Genomic DNA, 22,519 nt, shown 5'->3' on the forward strand with positions numbered 1-22,519 from the left:
AATATATATATTTTTTATAAATATATTAAATTATTATTAGCTAATTAAAATAAAATAATAATAAATAATAAATGTATATGGATTTTCACACAAAGGGGGATGAGAGAGAGACGTGAGTGCACGGCAGAAACTTTCTAGCACAATTTTGGCTTCATCTAACATCCTATCAAGACGATTTAAGTGGTGTTGGAAAAGCTTATTCCGAGAGCTTTCTTTTAATATCAATTTGCAGTATTTGATAGTCGGATGAGTGAGATATGAAGGAGAGAAATTTCAAGTTTTTCAGGCTTTTTGGTCAAATCTAGCACGATCCGAGTCCACCGTTGGATTCAAGGTAACGAAACCTTCGAGATGGAATTAACCCCACTCTAATCAGACACCGTTTGAAAAAGGTGATCATCGGATGGTCTAAATCACTTGGTGAGATTTTTGGGCCTTTTCAACTTTCAAAAATTGAAAATAATTTTATGATAATTATTGATAATTTTTGGGCTTCATTTAGGTGCGATTGGATCGATAATAGTTCACCAACGCTCGGACTAAGCTTTTTGGTCAGATCCAGTAGCTCGACGGCCCATCTCGAAACATAGTCAATATTACAGTTGATCTTAGCATTTTTAGACGTTCCGGACGTATTCCAGGTGTCAGATTTGGCATAAGTAAACCCGAACTTTAAGTTATTCATTTTTGCCTGATACTGAATTTAGAATAAAATTTATAAAATAATCGTGGATAGTGAATCCTTTTGTAATAGCTTTATAATATTGTTAAGTTTTGCAGGGCATAATTTTATAATTTTTATAGCTAGTTTGAATGATTTTTACAGAATGTTAGTTTTAAAGATTATAGCTAAATTATCTGAGTGCTTGAATTTGGCCTGGTTTGGAGGGCCCAGGAGGGGTCATGTGGTGTTGTTAAAAATGAGGACTTGGGGCTTGTGATATTAGAAGTGTTATTTGAGCCGCTTTGCAGGTTAGATAGGTCTTAGATATAGGAAAAATTTTATCAGATTTCCGACATAAATTAAGGTATATTTGTCTCTTTAAATTTTTTTATTTGAGTTAGCATTAATAAATTCATAATATAATTGTTTATGTGATCAGGGTCAGCCATCTTCCTCTGCCCAGCTGCCACCGTAGTCTCCGATGATCTGTGAGTAAATATTAATTTTAAATATAATTTCAATATTATTATACATGCAAGGTATATTCATGCATTCACTTATAATTTATATGTATATAGCTATTATAGGCATGCTTTGTATTGCATTATTATTTGATGAAACTGATATGGGTGTCACCTTAGAGTAATTTGAAGCTATCTGCGTGTGTTGGCGTACGTGAAGTGTGGTGCTGGATATGGGTAGGACAGGTAGATCAGCTTCAGCTAGTCTCGCTTAGGGCCTAGTCCTTTTTGTGATAAATCGGGATGAGTACGGTTTTGAGTTGATCTCACTGATCCCCACATTTAGGTTATTAAGAGAAAGTCCGGCTCTAGTCAATCTCGCTGGCAAAGGTTAGAATTAAGAGAGTTGTGTAGGGGATTAACTCTCATATATATATATATAGTCTGGAAGAAAAATAGCCAAGTGTGACAGTTACTGGGGTTTTGGATTAGAAAAGCATTCATCCAAGCTTGGTGGTAATCTCAATATGTGAAAGTTGTAGTAGAAGGGAGGCTTTAACCAAATCTAGCTTGAAATTTCTTTGGGGCAGATAAGTCTTATCCCCAGTTGGCAGGGTGGATAACTTTGAGTATAGTGCAGGTGGAATAGTTTGGGACAGGGGAGTTTTCTGGGATTTCTCTTTTTCAACGACAAATAGAAAATACTATTTGTTCAGATCTTCCGAATGCTTTTTGGGAAAGAAAACAACATGTTGTTGACCTCCCTTACGAAAATGATTTTCAAGAATCTCAAATTCCTACTAAAGCCCGCCCAATTCAAATGAATAAAGAACTTGAAGACCACTGTAGAAATGAGATTAAAGATTTGCTTTCAGTTTGGATAACATTCAAAAGAAATTGGACCAGTGCAAAGACTATACTCAACGGAACTAAGCAAAGAATCTTAGAAGTCATAGAAGCGAGCATCTCTTAGGATAGCTAAGATGGAAGTGTTCAGACCTTCTTTCGTTAAGGGCTTGATTCCTACCTGAACTAATCCTATATGGACATAGTTGTAACCTTTGGCTTTGTGTTTATTCAAGGAAGCAGAAGTTAAAAGCTTAATGATTTCAAAAGGCTTTGTGATTGGAATATCTCTTTCCTCAGTTTTAATGGTATAATCAGTTTTGGTAAGGAAGTTAAACTTGCTTTGTTTATAGATCTGATCTTTTTGGACTTTAGGAAGTTCCCAATTATCTATTGCTTTTTCAAAGTCTTCAATAATTAATTCTTCACTGTTAACTATCTTTTCTCCAGTCCCAGAGGTAGAAGAACTGGAAATAGATTGATTTCTGCAAAATATCCATGAGTTGAATAGTCTAATTTAACGACAAATAGAAAATACTGTTTGTTCAGATCTTTCGAATGCTTTTTGGGAAAGAAAACAACATGTTGTTGACCTCCCTTACGAAAATGATTTTCAAGAATCTCAAATTCCTACTAAAGCCCGCCCAATTCAAATGAATAAAGAACTTGAAGACCACTGTAGAAATGAGATTAAAGATTTGCTTTCTAAAAATTTAATTTCTGCTTCAAGGTCCCCCTGGAGTTGTGCTGCTTTTTATGTTAACAAGTCTTTTGAAATTGAAAGAGGAGTCCCCCGACTTGTTATTAAGTATAAGCCTCTTAACAAAGCTTTGAAATGGATTCGTTACCCGATTCCAAACAAAAGGGATCTTCTTCAAAAACTTTTTGCTGCAAAAATTTTTTCAAAGTTTGACATGAAATCTGGCTTTTGGCAAATACAAATAGCTCTCAAAGATCATTACAAAACTACTTTCACCGTCCCGTTTGGCCAATATGAATGGAATGTCATGCCATTTGGTTTGAAAAATGCCCCATCTGAATTTCAACGCATCATGAATGACATTTTAAATCCATACTCTGCATTTTGCATAGTTTACATTGATGATGTCTTAATCTTTTCATCTTCTATTGAGCAACATTTCAAACATCTAAGAACTTTTATCCTTGTTGCTAAAAGAAATGGATTAGTAGTTTCTGTAACACCCTCCCTGTAGCAACTCCGTACATTCTCATCGCTTTGGTGACTCAAAGGTCGGTCCCATACTAGAACGTTCGGAAAAATATTTAAACTAAAGTGAGGAACCATAATTAACTCAAATATTAATAAGAAAAATTTAGTAAAAATTTTAGAAATAAAATACAACCAAGTTAAATGAGTCGGTGCCCAAGCGATGGGTAACCCAGAGGGAAGTTGCGGTTCTCGCAACTAGGAGCCCTAGATCCGAGAGAAAATTTATAAAATAATTTTTGGGACTCCAGAGAAGGGTTATTGAGGTTCCTATGGCATTATAATGCCAAGAAAATATTTAGAAAAAAATTTCAATCGGTACAGACAATTTTAACCCGTTAAGCCAAACGGAGGGCATTTTGGTCATTTCGCCTTCAGAGGCGATTTTTGGCCGACTTATCCAGTTAAGTAAATAATTATTATAACATAAAATATGAATTAAGGTTGATGAAAAATTAATTTAAAGCTAGTAGAAAAGAAAAGAAAAGAAAAATCTATATAATGCAAATTATGACATCATTATGATGTCAATTAAAAAGTTTCCACCAATTACATTTAAACAACCATTTAAGTAACTAATAAAAGAGACAATTGAGACTAAAGAAAATCAAAAACCTATCAGCCATCTTCTCCCTCATTTCAGCCGCACCACCATGGCCATGAAAGTCTTCATCTTCTTCTTCATTCAAGCTTAAAAATCTCTCTAACTTTAACCCAAAACCCTTAGGTCCCTTCACTAAAATTAGTCACCCAACCTTGCTAGAGTGTTTGGCAGCCAAGAAAAAGAAAGGAAGTGAAGTCAAGCTTGGGAAAATTCTGCCCTACAAGAGGTTAGTGCATATTTATACATATACCTCTTTTATTCCATGTTAGAGACTTGAAATAAGTAAGAATTTGTAAATTAAATGAATAAAATTTATGTGTATGTCCACCATGGATTTCTGCAGCCCTAAGGAAGGAATAAGATTGACTGTTTTTTTGATGGACTTGTAGTGAACTAGAGATCATGTTTAAAGTATATATATATAAGGATAATGAATTAGTTAGTTTAACTAAGGTAACTTGTGTGAACCTTGAATTTGAGCTAGGGTTTTGGGAGTGAAATTCGGAACTAGCTTATGAAATGATGAGTGAACATTCTAATGGTCAATTAGTGACCATTTGAGGTAAGTTGACCATAATTTGAAGTGAATTAGAGTATTACAAACTGAAATGGTATGCTGCCTAGTGAGGGCAGCAGGGAAGGCTGTGAGTCCAGCCTGTTTGGACTGCCATGACTCTGGCTGTGTAGGTTCAATTGGTGTTTAGCCAATTGGACATGAAACTAGACACATAATGGCACAATTTTGGTGAAGAAACCATGCCCAAAAGACCAAAGCAAGTGGACCAAAAACTGGCCCCAACCCGGATGTCCTGCAACCAGAATCTGCAGAATGATCAAATGAACAGTAATTGTTCATTTGGCCATAACTCATTGTAGAATGGGCCAATTGACCTGAAATTTTTACAGAGATAAGTTAAGATATAGAAAAACAACTTTCATGAAGAAACCTACCCCAAATTATGGCCAGAACATATCCAATAAGGCAGTTGCAGTCACTGTTCACTGCACTATAGATATGGTCAATTTTGCAGTTTTGCAATTCGGCCAGCTGTGGTTTTTGGACCATATCTGGAGCTACAAAACTCCAAATGGAGTGATTCAAAAAAAGAAATTCAACTAGACAAAATAAGGAACAACTTTCATGTTTACCATTTTCTCAAATTCCCACTGTAACAGTCACAAATGGAATAGTAACATTGGGGTACAAAAACTGAAATTTCTGCTCTCTTAGTTCTAAGCTTAAAAATGGTATTGGGGATTAATTCCAACAAGTTTTGAATGCAAAATGTGGTACATTGGGGGTGTTAAAACCAATGTACCTATTTTCTATCCAAAAGTCAATATTTTTGTTGACCAATGAGGTGAATAGTGACACCAAAACTTGAAATTCAAAAATTGAAGAATTCAAAAGTATCAAATACCCTAGTATACCTAACAAGATTGGTTTGGATAGTTTGGCATGCCAATAGGGTTCAGTTAGCAGTACTACACATGGCATTATGCCATTCTGTGATTTTATGGCTTTTAGCCATTTTGACCTTGTGTTGATATTTGGCCTTGTGCCTATTGTTATTACAGCTTATTAGCTGCTCAAGGTAATAATCGAGATGCATACGTGACCGATGGTGTGACGGCCCGAGGTACTAGATACCCAGCGCCAGTATACCCGTTTATCCAGTCCAGTCGTCCAGTATAGGTTACTTGGGCAACCAAAAGAATGAAAGTGGATAAAGTTAACGAAATAAATGATTATAACAAGTATAAAACCAGTAAAACATCGATACATTCAATACATATTTATTTTCTGTTATTTCCTTTTATTTTATTATTGCACCACTAAGCATTATTGCTTAGCACGTTGCTTTTGCCACGCGTAGGTTCTGGAGATACTGATCGAGAGCCCAGTAGACCGCAGACTGGGTGAGACCATCCTGCAGCTCTGCATAGTGTCCGTGTCACCTCACCATCTTCTGTGCATTGGTAGGACACTAGGTTTCATTTTGATATTTTGTAACTAATTTTTATTTTCTCATATGTAACTGAACTTATGAAATGTATTTTGATGTTCATGTAAATAATGAGAATTGTGTTTGTGAATGGAAAAGTGAATGTTTATCTGTAATTATACATGATTATCACATGAGATGAATGATTGAGAAATGAAATTGAAAAATGTTGAGATTTTGATGTTGGAGTTTGTGATGATTGAATATGATTATAGGAAGTGTTTTTCACAGGTTCCGAAGAACTGTTTTCTCCATTTTTAGCCGGTACTCTGTCGGATTTTCTATAAAATTTTCGGAACCTCAAATAAATTAAAATTTCAACAAATGACTTAAATAGATTATATTTCACAAGATATATTCAAAATTATGATGAAAATTAATTAAGATAAAATAAAGTATTCCGCTACACCGTGTGACATAACTTACTCGGATATACTGTAGACGGGTAAGGGGTGTCACAGTTTCTAAGTCCAAAATTAGTCTTTTCCAGACTAGGATTAGGTCCTTAGGATACTATATCTCCAATGGTACAATCTCACCAATAGAAAGGTCTATTGCTTTCACTAATAAGTTTTCTGACAAAATTATTGAGAAAACTCAACTTCAAAGATTTCTAGGATGTTTAAACTATGTCTTAGATTTCTTACCAAACTTAAATAAACTACTTCAACCACTTCATGAAAGACTCAAAAAGAATCCTAAGCCCTGGACACAGGAACACACTTCCCTTGTTCGGAAAATCAAAACCCAAATAAAGCAAATTCCTTGCTTACATCTTGCTGATCCATTTGCTTTTAAAATTGTTGAAACTGATGCCTCTGATCTTGGATATGGAGGAATTCTAAAGCAACTTAAAAATAACAAAGAAGTTATAGTTCAGTATGTTTCTGGACATTGGGATAAAACCCAGAAAAATTATTCAAATATTAAAAAAGAAATTTTATCCATAGTCATCTGCATTCAAAAATTTCAAAGTGATTTGCTTAATAAAAAATTTTTGCTTCGAATTGATTGCAAATCTGCAAAAGAGGTTTTAAAAAAGGATGTTCAAAACATTGTTTCCAAACAAATCTTTGCTTGTTGGCAAGCTATTTTAAGTATTTTTGACTTTGATATCGAATATATTAGAGAAGATATGAATTCTATCCCTGACTTCCTAACTCGTGAATTCTTGCAGACTCCTCACAATGATCCCAAGAAAGAAGACTGAAGAATCAATAAAAGAAAAAGCTTCAGCTTCTACCTCAAAGAAAACTTCACCCAAACCCCAAGCTTCCTCTCAACAACTTACACTAAGCCAACCTAAGATGACTTCCCAAAGCCCTATTGTCTCATGAAATGCTTTATTCCAGAAAGAAATAGATCAACTTGACCAACCTTCAACTTCCCAAACTCCTCCAGAACAACTTTCTCCAAGTGACTTGCAAGTTTGGCTTGCAGGCCTCATTAATCACCCACAACTTTGCCAATCCCTCAGAGATTCGCTCCCAAAAGGACAGCCCAAAAAACTTTTAACCCAAGCTTGCTCTCAAGAAGCTGAGACAGAAATTATTGTTCAAAACCAAAAAACTCTCTCTCAAAAATCACTTTCTCAAACTGTTTCAACTCCTAAACTTGTTCCTTCAATAGATTTGACTTTAAAATCAAACGAACCAGTGGTTTCACAAAACTTTTCTCAAAACTCTGGTTCAGCATTCAACTAGATTTTAAAAGATTCTTATCAAAGTATTTTAACTATTGAGGATGGATTTTATGATTCTAACCCTCGTTTATGTGCAGCTAAGTTCTTCGGTTCTTGGCACTTCAAGCCGTGGGATAAGTCTAAAGATCCAGCCTACTACCAAAGTATCTTGATTGAAATTGGGTCGGTCAAAATTAAACACTTCCCAGAAAACTCCCCTGTCCCAAACTATTCCACTTGCACTATACTCAAAGTTATCCACTCTGCCAATTGGGGACAAGACTTATCTGCCCCAAAGAAATTTCAAGCTAGATTTGGTCAAAGCCTCCCTTCTACTTCAACTTTCACATATTGGGATTGCCACCAAGCTTGGATGAATGCTTTTCTAATCCAAAACTCCAGCAACTGTCACACTTGGCTATTTTTCTTCTAGACCGTCTCCAAATTTCACTTTCCTAGATGGTTCGCCCAATGGTGGAACTGGATGGGAGCCATCCCTGAAATATTGCCCTCTGAAATCAATCAAGGGTATACAACTTTCAAGGCTCGCTATAAGCTTACAACTGAGGAAGACATATTTCACCCCCTCATTCTATTTGCTTCAAAGTTCTTTGTGCCTTGGGTTCTTTCATGGGACTATGGTTACAAAACTGGTCAACTTCTCCAAGGGCCAGTTCTAATTCGCAAGTTCAAAATTAGATGGTGGTCCAAATTTCAAAAACATCAAAAGGCCTCCTTAGAAGCTGTGGAACAATGGCTACTCAAACAGCCTAAGGAGCAAAGACAACTTCCTCTGACTTCTGCCCAAAACCCTATGACTTTTTTGGCCCAAAAATCAAATGCTCAATCTCTCTTGGCCCAGGCCAAGTCTGAAGAAGAATATTTTACTATCATGCAACAATTGCTGAGTAACAGGTCATCCACTTCAAAAACTCCAAGCCAAGCTAGCTCATCTTCTGATGTCGTCAGTCTCGGTAATGATAACGAGGATGACTGCTTCGGAATATTGTCTGCCTTAAAGCACCAGTAACTCTTCACAGGCCTACAGTTCAAGGTCAACTTTTCCGGCTATCATCAAAACAACTCTGGTCATCACATGGCTACAGGAACTCCACTTGCAACAACTTTTGACATCTTGCAACAACTTTTGACATTTTTCACTCCACTTATACATCTTTTTACCTTTCACATGTGTAATAGTAAAACTTATAATCATTGTAAACCTCTTTCCTTCATCTATAAAAGGAAGAGGCTCTCTACTTCATTTTACAAGTTTTTCTCTACAAGTTTTCCCTAGGGATACCTTTCCATTTCCTTATCCTATCTCCTTGTGAGTGTCCGATATCAGAGCTTCAATAAAACTATCTTCTTACAATCTTTAACTGTTTTCTTCTTACAATCTTTATTTGTTTTATTCTTTATATCTATATCTGTGGCTGGTATTACCGCTCATATTTTTATGCTTTTATAACTTGTTGTTTTATTCTTTATATCTATATCTGTGGCTGGTTCTACCGCCCATAATTTTATGCTATTATAACTTGTTGATTTATTGCATTCTCATTTTCATTTTACTGCATCTTCTTATTATTTATTATTCTTTCTTCTTCTTCTTTATATTAATTTTATCTCTGTTGGATATCCCATCGATCCTGCGACATATATATATATATATATATATATATTTGATTGTGTGACACATGGGTATGTAAATGCTCCAAATTATTTTTCGTCCGAACATTATTTGAACTTGGTTGAATGTGTTGATATATGCTGTATTTCATCTTTAGGGATGCATCAGTCCTAGATAGTTACAGAAATTGTATTTAAAATCAATATCTTACTTTATGAGTCGAACATTCATTCCTGTTCACCCTATTTTTTCAGGTTACAGGAGGATTTCTTTTCAAAATAACCTGCTTCCTTTCTTGTAGTTTTATTAATGGCTACTCATTTATATTATTATTTCCTTAATTTGCAATTTAGAACTCTTCATGTGTTAGCAGTAATATTGATCTTGTCAGGGATTGTGTTAATTTAAGTTTTTGGTATTAATAAATGAAAATTTTTATAATATTTAAATAGTTTATAAATGATGGTAACAGGGTTGAAATGGACTCCCCTAACTTTAGTTTTTTATGGTTATTGGGTTGGGATGGTCTGAATAAAATATAATATTTTATTTACATATTGGACCTCAATTTTTGACTTTGGTTATGAATTTGAGAACAATAAGCCTTACTACGGGCCTCGACGGCTTTATACCAACTCAGGTCCTAGTGTTGATCCAGCCTGTGAGAGCAGATCGTGACATGAAAGATATGAATTTTTTTTAAAATTAAAAAATTATTTTTTATTAGTAGATGAGCACATTTTCATTTTTTATATTTTTATAAAAAAATAATTTTTTTTTAGATCAGTAAAAAAACTTTTACAATTGAGTTTCTTTTCCTTTCATAAGAATAATCATGAGTTTTTAAAAAGCTGCTATTGCCAAAAGATTAAAATAAAATTTATAATTTCACCATTTTTCATTTTATTAATTTTTAATGTAATTTAAATAATTAAATGCTATTTTTTTAAGGAAAGAATTAAACGCTATTATATTTATAATGATGTAAGTTTAAAAAAATTGATGAATAATTAAAATAAAATTTAGTTTTAACTTTTCATTTTTACTATCCAGTATTTTCCTTTTTTTTAATTTTTATTTTATTTAATTTTTTTTACACAAAAAATTAAAACTTAATATAATATTATAATATTTCTACAATATAATTAAATTTTTTTTTTTAAATTATTGAAGATATTTTTCGCATAATATTAAAATTAGCTCTACCATCTAAAAGTGTTTCAAAAGTAAAATGTATACATAAAATTAATACGATACACCTAAAAATTAATGCTTATCAAGATAAGTGTTTATGTAATTTAATTTTTTTTTTCAAATAGTTTCAGTTGAAATTCAAACTCAATACCTCACATTTTTTAAAATAAATTCTATATCATTAAATTAAAATCCATTAATAAAAATTAATAAATGTTTCTATATAATAATGTATTATTATTATTATTATTATTATTTGCCCCGTAAGATGTGAGTTGCAAGTCATCTTGTCTTTCAACAAAGCATAATAGTTTATCATCTCTTCCACACAGGACAACAGTCCTTTCAGCATTGCTCAATTTCAACAGTGAGATTATCACTTTATACTGAAAATATGGCAGTTTGGTTTAACCTCCTACTTAGTTACTTATTCTAAACTAGATAATTTACTTCTTAAAAAGTAGAGTTATTAGGAAGAAGTTCATTTTAAACCAAACAAGGTCTGAGAAAGTTATTTCCTAAGAAATGAAGTAGCTTTCTTGACTTGTACAGAAGTTGAGATAGAAAGTCAACCAACAAGTTGAATTTTTCAACTAACTTCCCAAAAACTTAAGGTTACTAAGTAAACTTACCCCCACCAAAAACTATGCATTTCTAGGGACATTGCCCAACAAAGAAGGCTTGTGGTTCATAAACTTCTACATAAACCCAGGAATCTCAGATTTTGATATTACAATAAAGGCATATGCATTCTTTTTTCTCCACTAGTAATTCTACGCTGTAGAAGGGGCATGCAAATGTGACATGCAGATATACACACTAAATGCTAAAAAGAAACCTTCAGGTTGCAACTTAGGACCACACATTGATATATTGGTCCAGTGCTCAAACACGTGGTTGAAAATTGATAGATCAGGGCCAACATTCTCTTCTTTAACAATCTGAGTGATCCCTATCATATATTTTGAAGCAGTTATTTCTGGTTACAGTGACTGATAATGCTCACCTCACCAGCTCACCTAACACCAGTCCCATTCCAGCCACATACTAGTTTCTCACATTTATTACTTAGTCCCCACTTTTCCCATTTCATTCTCTCCACTTTTCCCATTTCATTCTCTCTTCCTTCATCATCTAATAAGGAATTTTGCTACTTGCTTTTCTGCAGCTACACAGTCGCCATGAAGAAATCTCTTCCAGTGGCTCGACCGCACAGCTCTGAGAGTGATTCCGACATCGATCAACTTTACGACCAAAGCATCATAGTTCCCACCAAAGTCATTGCTATGGCTGATAGCTTTCAAAAGAAGGAACACTCATGGTACAGATTGAATTAATCAACTATGGCTCACGCCTTCTCAACCCAGTGATTAGAATTTGATTGAAAGACAGCTATAGCAATTGTGTTTGTTTCTAGAGAATGCCTAAGCTAGAGTTAAAATATCTCAGCACACATTTCATCATTCTTTCAGTCTTTTTTTCAAACACCTGTGTATTTCACTAATTTTTCTGTTTTTTCTCTATGTTGATGGAATCGTGCAGGTTTGTTACTTCCCCAATTCCAACAGATCTATCAATCCAAGTTCAAGACATCACTTTTACTGTCCACAAGGTAACTTACAAAAGTTCAACAAAACAAAAAGTCACTTCTCTTCTTTATAGCACTATTCTTGATTCTAGTTATTCCAGGCAATCCAATGGTTGAAATTACAATCCTTTCCTCTAGCACTAAAAGAGGCACAAAATAAAAGAGTCAGTCTTGCTAGACCTGATTATTCATCAGGCCAGACCAAGTCGAATAAGGCAAAATGAACTAAAAATTTGACTTTTTTGGCCAAGTCTGATATTTTGAGTCTTTTGACAATTTAATCCACTTGAGCTAAAAAAATATCTAGTAGACTGGGACTCCACCTAAAATTTCTGAAATTTCAAATTTTAAAGTCTCTGCTACCAAAGGCTTCAGCAGACTCCCTCACACACACCCAAAAAGAAAGGGGTGGGGGATGTGTTGTGGGGAATCCCAATTTCATCTATTGGATTGCCTCGTTGAAAGATCTCGAAATTCTCTTTTGATCTAAATACCAAAAACAGGAAAGATGCACCACTCCCTGTAAGTAAATTAAGAGAGAATCTTTACTTTCATTATCACTTCCTCTTACAAAAATCTTTTTCTAGTGCTCTTATGTCAGCATACCGGTAGTCTTCATATGCATACAGGCATAGATTCTTTCTATAAAGAAGACATGAGAGAATTGCCTAGTAAACTGCTGAAACTGCAAGGACTTTTTGCTTGAGCACTTCCGAAACCCACCTAAGAAGATTTCCCAACTCTAATACTGAAATTGTAGAATGCAACTACAGTACTCATGGAAACAATCAGGAGGGAATAAAGTCTATTGCACACGCATATCCAATATTGAACATCACCAGAAATACACCTGTAACACAACTTAACTGAAGTACATTTCACATCATTGAAATTATATTCCACATCTACACATATTTTTTGATTCGTCTCTTTTACCTCAAGCAATCAAAGTATATATGTCACATAAAAAGAAATAGGAAAATTGATTCTAAATGTATGAAACTAATGATATCTTTATCTGTAATCAACTGTATTTAATCTGCGCCTAGGGCCATTCAATAATCGATATACAACAATAAATCTATCTTCCTTACTTAGACTTAAAATACAGCCATATGAAGTGATATTTCTATACAATAAAATTGTATTGTTTGCTCATCCATTCATTTCTCCTGAAACAGTATCCTTTGGTATCAAAATGTGGCTACATAGGCCGTCTAGAACTTCAGCCTTCCATCTCAAATTTTGGCTATGAACTTAAGCTTGAAAACTTCCCAGGTGGATCAGAAACATTCGAAGTCATTCTAAAGTTTTGCTATGGCCTTCCAATAGACTTAAACCCTCACAACATAGCAGCACTAAGATGTGCATCAGAATTCCTAGAGATGAGTGAAGAACTTGAAGATGGAAACCTCATCTCAAAGACTGAAGCTTTCCTCACATTTGTCGTCCTTTCCTCATGGAAAGATAGCATCACTGTTCTTAAATCTTGTGAAGCTTTATCTCCATGGGCAGAAAATCTACAAATTGTTAGAAGATGTTGCGACTCAATTGCATGGAAGGCTTCTAGAAACAATTCATCAATCGCGGATGTAGTTAATGAAGAAGGATGGTGGTTTGATGATGTGGCCACCCTTAGGATTGATCATTTCATGAGGATTATAACTGCAATAAGAGCAAAAGGAACAACACCAGAAATCACAGGTAAGTGCATAATGCACTATGCAACAAGATGGTTGCCAGGCGTGGATGTGGAATTAGAAGGACTAAGAGGCTATGGGTATGGAAAGAACGAGTTGCAGTTCAGCATCTTGAGTGGGAGGAATGAAGATGAGGGCGTTGGACACAGCAAGCAGCAAAAAACCATTATTGAAAGCCTAGTAAGCCTACTTCCTCCTCAACAAGAAGCTGTCCCATGTAAGTTCTTGTCGAAGATGTTAAAGATGGCCATCGTGTATTCAGCATCATCAGCTTTAATTGCAGAGCTAGAAAAGAGAGTGGGGCTGACACTGGAGAATGCCAGTGTGAATGATCTTTTGATTCCCAATTATAAAACTGAAGATCAAGGGAAAATGATTAAGTGAGAATTCTACCTTCTCTTTCTCCTTAAGATTGTTTGACTAGGCATAAAAAATAAAACATGAAAATAGTAAAATAAACTTATTGTGATAGATCTTTTTATTCTTGTTTATTGTCATTAACCTATACAACAGACAACAAGAACATCGCACAATGTACAACATAGATGTGGTACAACGAATTGTGGAATACTTTTTGATGCATGAACATGAGCAGCAGCAACTGCAACCAATGTCAGGGAAATCAAATGTTAGTAAGCTCATGGATAGTTACCTATCTGAGATTGCAAGGGACCCAAATCTTTCAATTACCAAATTTCAAGTTTTAGCAGAAGCACTACCAGAAAATGCCCGAACATGTGATGATGGTCTTTATAGAGCCATTGATACCTATCTGAAGGTTTGTATTTATTTCTCTATGTTTCTCAAACTTTTGACAAAGCAAACTTACCAAGTCTAAAACTTTGATATCCTTTCCAGACTCATCCTTCACTCTCTGAGCTCGACCGGAAAAAGATATGCAAAGTTATGAACTGTGAGAAATTATCACTTGATGCGTGCATGCATGCTGCACAAAATGAAAGATTGCCTCTAAGAACTGTGATACAGGTAAAATTTATAACAATTCTAGACCACAAATTTCATCATTAGTGAATCAAACAGATATGTTTGATAGGATACCGACACTGTAAATATAATAATTTACTTTCAGTCAGCCATAAATTAAATGATAAGGCATAAAGGACCCAACCAGGTACTAAAGGAGCATAAAACAGGATTGTAGGATATAAATTCATATTAAAAGGAAAAATAGGATAAATTTAACAACCGACCCTGAACTTATGAAATTGTAACATCACAGTCCAACTTAAAAATATACCATAAAACTCTTCCAACTTTTAAATTTGCATAATAAAATCCCTCTATCCTTCAATTACCAGTTTACCGGTTAAATGCTGACGCAGACAAATCTAATGTGGCACTTAGTCAGTATTTATCTCTCCTCTATCATGCTATGTGTAACAAGATTATCCTTTAAATTTACTAATTGTAACACCATTGTCCTTTAATTTTGCCATTTGCAACACTATTAATGTAACACAATCATCAATGTAACACCATTATAGTTTAAAATCACATTCTCATTGTCCCATCCAATATAGATATATCACAGCTAAAATTTTTAATCTTAATTTGTCTATTGAATAATATAATTTTTTTTTAAAATATTTTTTTAAACTATTACTTGCACATTTAACTTAGCATTCTCTCTTCTCTATTATGCCACGTGTAACAAGACCATCTTAAACTTTACTAGTTGTAATAATAGTTTAAAAAGTATTGTTAATAGATTTAAATCTATTGAGCACTATAATTTTTTTAAAATATTTTTTAAAGAATTGTTAATAGATTTAACTTTTTTTATATATTTTTTATGATAAATAACATACTGTTAAAAAAAATAAAGCAACTATTATTATGTTAGAAAAGTTAACAGACAATAGTGTTATAAATGACAAAGTTAAAACACGATAATGTTACAACTAGTGAAGTTAAATGATAAAGTACTCTAGAGTCAAATGGCGTTAAGTTAAGTAGAACAAAGACAAAATACATACATTGCAAGTTCAGTGAAGGTCGAACTGGTGATAGGGAAGGAGTTCATTTGGATGGAGTAATATTGTCCCAAAGTAATCACTTTAAATATCTAGGCTCAGTCCTTCAAGTAGATGGGGGATGTGAGGAGGATGTTAGTCATAAGATTAAAGCCGTATGGTTGAAGTGAAGACGTATCACAGGAGTTTTATGTGATTGCAAGATTCCCAATAAGTTGAAAGGAAAATTTTACCGTACAGCCATACGACCGGCCATGTTATATGGTAGTGAGTGTTGGGCACTGAAGGAGTCGTATGTGTCTAAGATGAGAATTACGGAGATGAGAATGTTAAAGTGGATACTAGACTAGATAAAGTCCGTAATGAGAGTATTAGAGAAAAGGTAGAAGTATTGCCAATTGAGGATAGATTGAGAGAAAGAATATTAAGGTGGTTTGGTGAAGTGAAGCGTAGATATACGGAGGCTCCAGTTAGACAAGTAGAGCACATTAGGTTAGATAATAAAAAGAAAAGAAGGGGTAGACCTAAACTGACGTGGAGGAGAGCAGTACAACATAACCTAGAAGCATTACACATTTCCGAAGATTTAACTCAAAATCGTTTAGAGTGGAGAAAGAGAATTCATATACCCGACCCCAAATTTTTGAGATAAAGGCTTAGTTGAGTTGAGTAAAGTTAAATGATGATTTTGTTACTTGTGGCATTATAGAGAAGAGAGAAATGCTGACTAAGTGTCACGTTAGATTTATTCATGTCAGCATTTAATAGGTAAACCGTAATTGAAGATCAGAGAAATTTTACTATGCAAAATTTAAAAGTTGAGAGAGTTTTATATTACATTTTTAAGTTAAGGGATTTTGATGTTACAATCATATAAGTTCAAGGACCATTGTTGAAATTTATCTAGAAAATAAGTCAAACATGTATTCCTACAATTAATAAAAAGGACAACAACCTCATCCATATTAATGAATATTCAAAAATTAGTAAGAACTTCTGAGGTTAAGCCAACAAAACCAAAAGCATTCCATAGAACCATACACAAGCTCTTAAAATTTTCTAGGTAAACACCAACTTGAGGTTTGTCATATCTGGTCTATTGGATTACACAATTTTTCTCAACTCTTTAATCAACATGCTCGCCTTTCTCTTAAACTCTTAACTTTTGCTTATATCATATAATTCCCTCTCCATCTTCCCACAAAACCAAACCAACTAGTTGTCACTGCTACTTGTCCTTTACTATTTTTTTTAAATATACAATCTTTCTTGTAACATCTATCTTATAGATTTGGAAAGAGGCCATGAACAAAAACAAAAAAAAAATTGTAGGATTTGCAATGGTCATCGACCTATGAAAGTAACCTAATACACAATACTAAGAAGCCAAAACTATGAACTTTGTATAACAATGTACATTATTGAAATCTATGTATCATCAAGGGAGAAAATTTGGTCGGTGTGTTCTTATTCAGTTTGAAAATTAGCAAAGTTGAATAAACTGGAATCTCTTAGAAGGAAAATTGAACTGAACCTACCAAGAACCAAATCAAACGAAAAACTGAAATAATTGTCTATTTAGGTTTTTGATTAAAAATACATATTTTTATATATAACTATATAAAAATATATAAATATATAATCTGGTGGGTTCAGTTATTATTATTATTATTATTATTATTATTATTATTATTATTATTATTATTTACTATGAAAACCAAATCAAATTAATAAACGCCTTGAAAACTAACATTGAACTGAATTATAAAAAAATTCAAACAAAAGAACCTGAACAGCAACAGTTCAGTTCAGTTCAGTTTTTCATTTTAAACCAAATAATTCTACCCCTTTGCATCATCCAAGAGAGATGCATTTATTACTACCCACTTTAATTTCAACTTGTACCAACTCTGGCAACCTAAACATGTACAAATTTGCTTCTAGCATCTTCAAAATGCTCCTTTCTCAAATTCTTTTTGAACATTTTGCATTTAAGACATTGTACAAAAGCTAAGCATATGTCAACAACAAATAAAGGAGCAACAATTTGCTTTGTTGTTTAAAGCCTGCACTCTCACAGCACAAAGTTGCAGATATTCTATAAAGCACAGGGGCAATAAGCTATATTCTAAAACCTTAAGCTAAAACTAAAGACCCTTCCTAATAAAATCACTAAAACATAAAAGTGCCTATGAAATGGAAACTCACAACAGCTGATTAGAATGTCATCCCTAAGCATCTGGGCTTCTACGCAAATTACAAACCTAGATTACATGATGCATGCATATTTACTCAAAGTGGGGAGGCACTTGCAATAGAAATGACAAAATAAACTCCCCATACAAACCCTATAAACACAGCAGTCACATGTAAAAGTTCAACAAATTAACATTTCTCATCTCAATAAGAGAGAATGAACATGCAGGTATTGTTCTCAGAGCAAGTAAAGATGAGGGCAGCAATGAGAGGAAAAGAGCTGGCAGCAATTGGCAATAACTCAGAACAAGAGGTGACCCAAACACCAACAGAAATAGATATCGTGACCCTGAAAGCAGAACTTGAGAATGTAAAGGAAAAGATGGCAGAACTGCAAAGAGACTACTCTGAGCTGCAACATGAATATGCAATGCTAAACAACAACCATAAAAATTTGTCTGGCTGGATTCTCAGTTGGAAAAAGATCAGGAAATCAGCTCTTTTCAATAGAAAAGTAGATGGGGATGAATCCAGTGAAGAACAGCAGAGATCTAAACCACTGGCCCACAAAGGCAAATTCAGAAGAAGACAATCTGTATCATAGTTTTATAATAATAAAATATAAACAAATAAGAAATATAAATAAAGTATCAATTGTGATCAAGTTCATTTAATTCCACAGTTGCACTGTTTTCTTAAGGCGAGGCATAGAGAAAATTGATAAATCCTTAGTTCACATGTAGATAGGACATTTTGCAGTATTCTACCTATTAGAAGTTCCGATAAAATTCTCACAGTTTACAAAAGGTAGATGACGTAGAACCGATAGGAACAAAGGGATGCAAAACAAATTCTCAAATTTTATTAATTGCCAATGTCAACGATAATATTACAATAAACTCTCTCTAATAAAATACCTAGACGACATAGGTATTTATATTTTATCAACTAGTCCTATTAGTAACTAATAAGGAATATAAAACCAAAATAAATTAGGAATCCTAAACAAACTCAAACTAGGATAATTGTAAACCTAATAGTCCTAACTACTACTACTACTACTAATAATAATAAAAATAATAGAATTCCTAAATAATAGAACTATAAATTTCTTAATTTTACAATGAAAAATTAAATCAACATAATTCCTAAATTGAATCTTCCTTGAGTGCATCAGTAGACAAAACAACAAATGATTTAGTCATTTTCTTGTGGAATCAAAGCACTTGCATAAAAGGTAATATTAGTGTTAGGTTGCATAATTTACCCTAAGATGCTGATCAAGAAGGATGTTGATAAGCTTGCGAAAGTTTGCAATGCAATCAAGCAGAATGTTGACAAACAACTAATGAAAATTGCAGTGTGCAATAAAGGAGTTGATCATTCCATTTGACTGATTATTAATAAGTGGGTCTTTGGTTGACTGGTGAAGGACCAGAAAATAACATGTTCAAGCATGCTCAGCAGTCAGCTCCATCGATCAAACAAAAAACTACCACAGCTTCAGACACAGACCATGCATCTAGGCTAAAACTAAAAGCACGCTATGCGTAGATTCCACTGCACTGACGAAGCTTGATTCTAACAATCTTTACGAAAAAATCACCAGAAGGAAAACCTAATACTCAGCCATTATTCAAAGATAAAGAGAAAAAAGTATGTTTCAGAAAAAACATGTCTGGTAAATTAGCAATGGCGAGAGCATTTGGTGCAGTATGAGAATCTTAAGTAGGACAGTACACAGCTCTTGGGGTTCCGAACCAAACTTATTTTAATGTTTTGGCTCGGTTCTGATGAAGAACCAAACTGAAAATGTACCCAACCATTAATCAATTTCATACATATGTTTTTCTAGGGTTTTTTTTAGATAGATATATATATATATATATATATATATATATATATATATAACCAAATATTATCTTTCGTTTTTCTATACCTTTTACATTAAATCATTTTATAATTCTTAATTATAAGGTACTATTATATTATTTATATGCTTAATTCATAATTATGCATGTATTTTATAGTTAAAAATTACATAATTAAGAAATAGCTAAAAGATGAATTATATGATATACTTGTACTATTATATTATATAATAAGCTTAATCCTAAATAATATACATACCTTATAATTAAAGATTATATAATTTAAAAATAGTTAATAGGTATATTATATGATATATTATATATTAATAACTAACTTTAAAGTTTAAATGGTAATTTAAATATGACTTTTTATGAAAATAATTGTATAAAATTACTTCAAGAACCAAACCAAAACTGAAGAACTATGAACCAAACCGGAAATGAAACATCGAATAACCAAACTAGAACCATACAAAAATTTTGGTTTGGTTTGGTTGTAGTTCCTAGGAAGACTCCAAACCGAAAGAGCACAACCCTTAATCTTAAGTTGTTAACCAATCAAAGTCCCATTTATTTGTTTTTCAAAAAGTGAAATAGGTGATTCAACGCTCCATTGCAAGTACGACACCAAGAATAGATCTCATTGTAATTGATGAATTTCAAGATTTATCAATATTAATCCAAATTCCAAATCTATGTAAAATTGAAGCTTCATTCATTCAAACTTGGTGCCTAGTATCACATTTATCAAATAAATCCCTCAGTCAGCCATAGGTTATGATACACTACAGGAAGGAATGATAACCAACTCTAAAACCACCCAATCCCTTCCCCCCTCCCCATGAAAAAAAGATTGCAGAGAGAGAGTGTGTGTTGGGGGGAAGAAACTATCGTATAGAAGTATATTGAAGTAGTCCATCTCTTTGCTAATATAAAACATCTCATCTATTCATTCTAAACTCCACTTTTATTCTTTTCCCATTTTTAAAGTCAGAATATAAGAAACAACGCAATAGAGACCACACAATGATAAAGTAACAGAAAAAAAAAAAAAAAAAAAAAAAAGATAAGGAGAAGCCTAACATCTTGTGAAACAAACCTGAAGGTTACCATTTCCAAGTTCCAACTCAGTGAAGGGTAACCATAGAAACTAGTAAGTAAATAGTATCCGCAATTTCTTACATGTCTGGCCGCTCCAGTCAGCAAGAGGTTTGGTTTATGCTTAAACTTTAAACAATTGCATACTTGCATGAAGAATAAAGCAAAAATACACACAAAAATGCTAATAATAAAAACGAAAAGAAAATAAAAGGAGAACAATTTCCGAATATAAGATAAATTCTTCTCTTAAAAGAGAAATACTTGTCCATATTGTACAGCTGCCCACACAGTACCAAGCAAAAAGGTTCAACAGGCTTAACAGAAGCCCTAAATTATCAAATCAAACTAACATTTCTCATATCTCATAACAAAAATGGAAAGGAAAACGCTACCTATTTATCTAGGACTCCTCATGCTGCTCCATGGAAACTTGGCCTTCTCCACCGTGGAGTCACGAACACCACCACGACCTCTCCCAGTTCCCTTCTCATACCCAAGCCTTTCTTCCTTCTTCCCGTCAAGCCAATGCTTTTTCCCTTCGCCATCTTCCATAATACTAGACCTCCTCTGCTTGTTCTTTCTCTCCTTCTCCTCCTCAATAACCCTCAATGGAAACAGATCCGGAGATATCGAAAGCGGGTTTCTCAAAGTCACATAGGCCTTTTTGTAGTCAGGTTTGGCGATTAGTAATCCGCGTATTTTCTTCTTCTTGCCTTCCATGTTGAGAGTACGGACCTTGTCGACTTCAAACCCGTAAAGGGACTCGAGGACGCGCTTGATTTCGATCTTGGAAGCGGAAGGTATAGTTTTCAAGGCAATTTCTTTGATGTAGTTGAAGCTTGTAGGCATTAGGAGCTTGATCGGGAGGTTTGCGAAGTGAACTACTCTTCTTCCTAGTCTGCTCCCCATCTGTTTGTGTTTTTGCTCCTTCAGCCGTTCAAATGAAAAGGAGCGTTTAACCGGTGTTGCTTTTCACCGCACGTGCCTCCCCCAAATGAGTAACGAGTCTTGAAGATGGGCTTTGAGCTGGACTTATGTTTACAATAATGGGCCGGAATGGATTCACTTGTTGCTATTAATTGTTAAAAATTCTCGAAATTAATTTTTTTTTCAAGAGAAATTAATTTAATTTAATTTTTCTAACTTGGCGATAGGAGTTCGATATATTTCAACTCGGAATTGTACCGGGTAGATATAGCGGATATTTTTTTATATGAATTTAAATTTGATTAATATTATTAAAATTTAAATTTATTTTAAATTTAATTAAAATTTATTTACAAATTATTTTTAAAATTAATTATTATTACTTAAAAAATATATGAATTTATTTAATTTTATATATATTTATTAATAATTTACATAAAAATTTATTTTTATTAATAATGTATATTTTAAAATTTTAATAATTTTATAAAATATTTAAATTTTATTTTATATAAAATTAAATATATAAAAATTTATAAATAATTATTATAAAAATATATATTTTATATTTAATTAAATATTTATATAAACAAGTTTCAAATAACAAATACCTAACAAATATCCAACATATTCAATATGAATTCATCACGAGTATTAAACATTAAATCTAAACTCAGTCTATTAAGATTCGATTGAATTGAGTACCAATAAAAAATTTGTTCTGTTCTCATTCTATCCCAATTGTATTATCTGAACAAACTTATTTTTATTAATTACAATTAAATTCATTCTAAAATTAAAAAAAATAATTCTTTACTACATTTT

General features: G+C 33.2%; 2 protein-coding genes across 4 annotated transcripts; one reads left to right on the plus strand and one right to left on the minus strand.

Moving 5' to 3' along the window:
- Positions 1 to 8,745: 8,745 nt before the first annotated feature.
- Positions 8,746 to 18,464, plus strand: LOC110644722 (BTB/POZ domain-containing protein DOT3). Of its 2 annotated transcripts, XM_058150326.1 has the most exons (7): positions 8,746 to 8,820; positions 11,486 to 11,638; positions 11,860 to 11,929; positions 13,087 to 13,985; positions 14,119 to 14,383; positions 14,464 to 14,592; positions 18,025 to 18,464. In XM_058150326.1, exons 2-7 carry the CDS (start codon positions 11,499 to 11,501, stop codon positions 18,397 to 18,399), a joined length of 1,878 nt encoding a protein of 625 aa, XP_058006309.1. In that variant the 5' UTR covers positions 8,746 to 8,820; positions 11,486 to 11,498; the 3' UTR covers positions 18,400 to 18,464. The 2 variants fall into 2 exon arrangements, with proteins under 2 accessions (XP_058006309.1, XP_021653337.2); XM_021797645.2 differs by lacking the exon at positions 8,746 to 8,820 and having other exon boundaries at positions 10,686 to 11,638.
- LOC110644713 (uncharacterized) lies at positions 13,828 to 21,747 on the minus strand. 2 transcript variants are annotated; one of them, XR_009150120.1, is made up of 3 exons: positions 21,160 to 21,747; positions 14,435 to 14,551; positions 13,828 to 13,960 (listed from the first exon to the last, which is right to left on the minus strand). XR_009150120.1 is itself a non-coding variant. In XM_021797633.2 (2 exons), exon 1 carries the CDS (start codon positions 21,674 to 21,676, stop codon positions 21,164 to 21,166), a length of 513 nt encoding a protein of 170 aa, XP_021653325.2. In that variant the 5' UTR covers positions 21,677 to 21,747; the 3' UTR covers positions 13,942 to 13,960; positions 21,160 to 21,163. The 2 variants fall into 2 exon arrangements, 1 of the variants encoding a protein (XP_021653325.2); XM_021797633.2 differs by lacking the exon at positions 14,435 to 14,551 and having other exon boundaries at positions 13,942 to 13,960.
- Positions 21,748 to 22,519: the final 772 nt, after the last annotated feature.

The sequence above is a fragment of the Hevea brasiliensis genome, chromosome 7 (genome assembly GCF_030052815.1).
Source record: "Hevea brasiliensis isolate MT/VB/25A 57/8 chromosome 7, ASM3005281v1, whole genome shotgun sequence".
NCBI classification, from domain to species: Eukaryota; Viridiplantae; Streptophyta; class Magnoliopsida; order Malpighiales; family Euphorbiaceae; genus Hevea; species Hevea brasiliensis.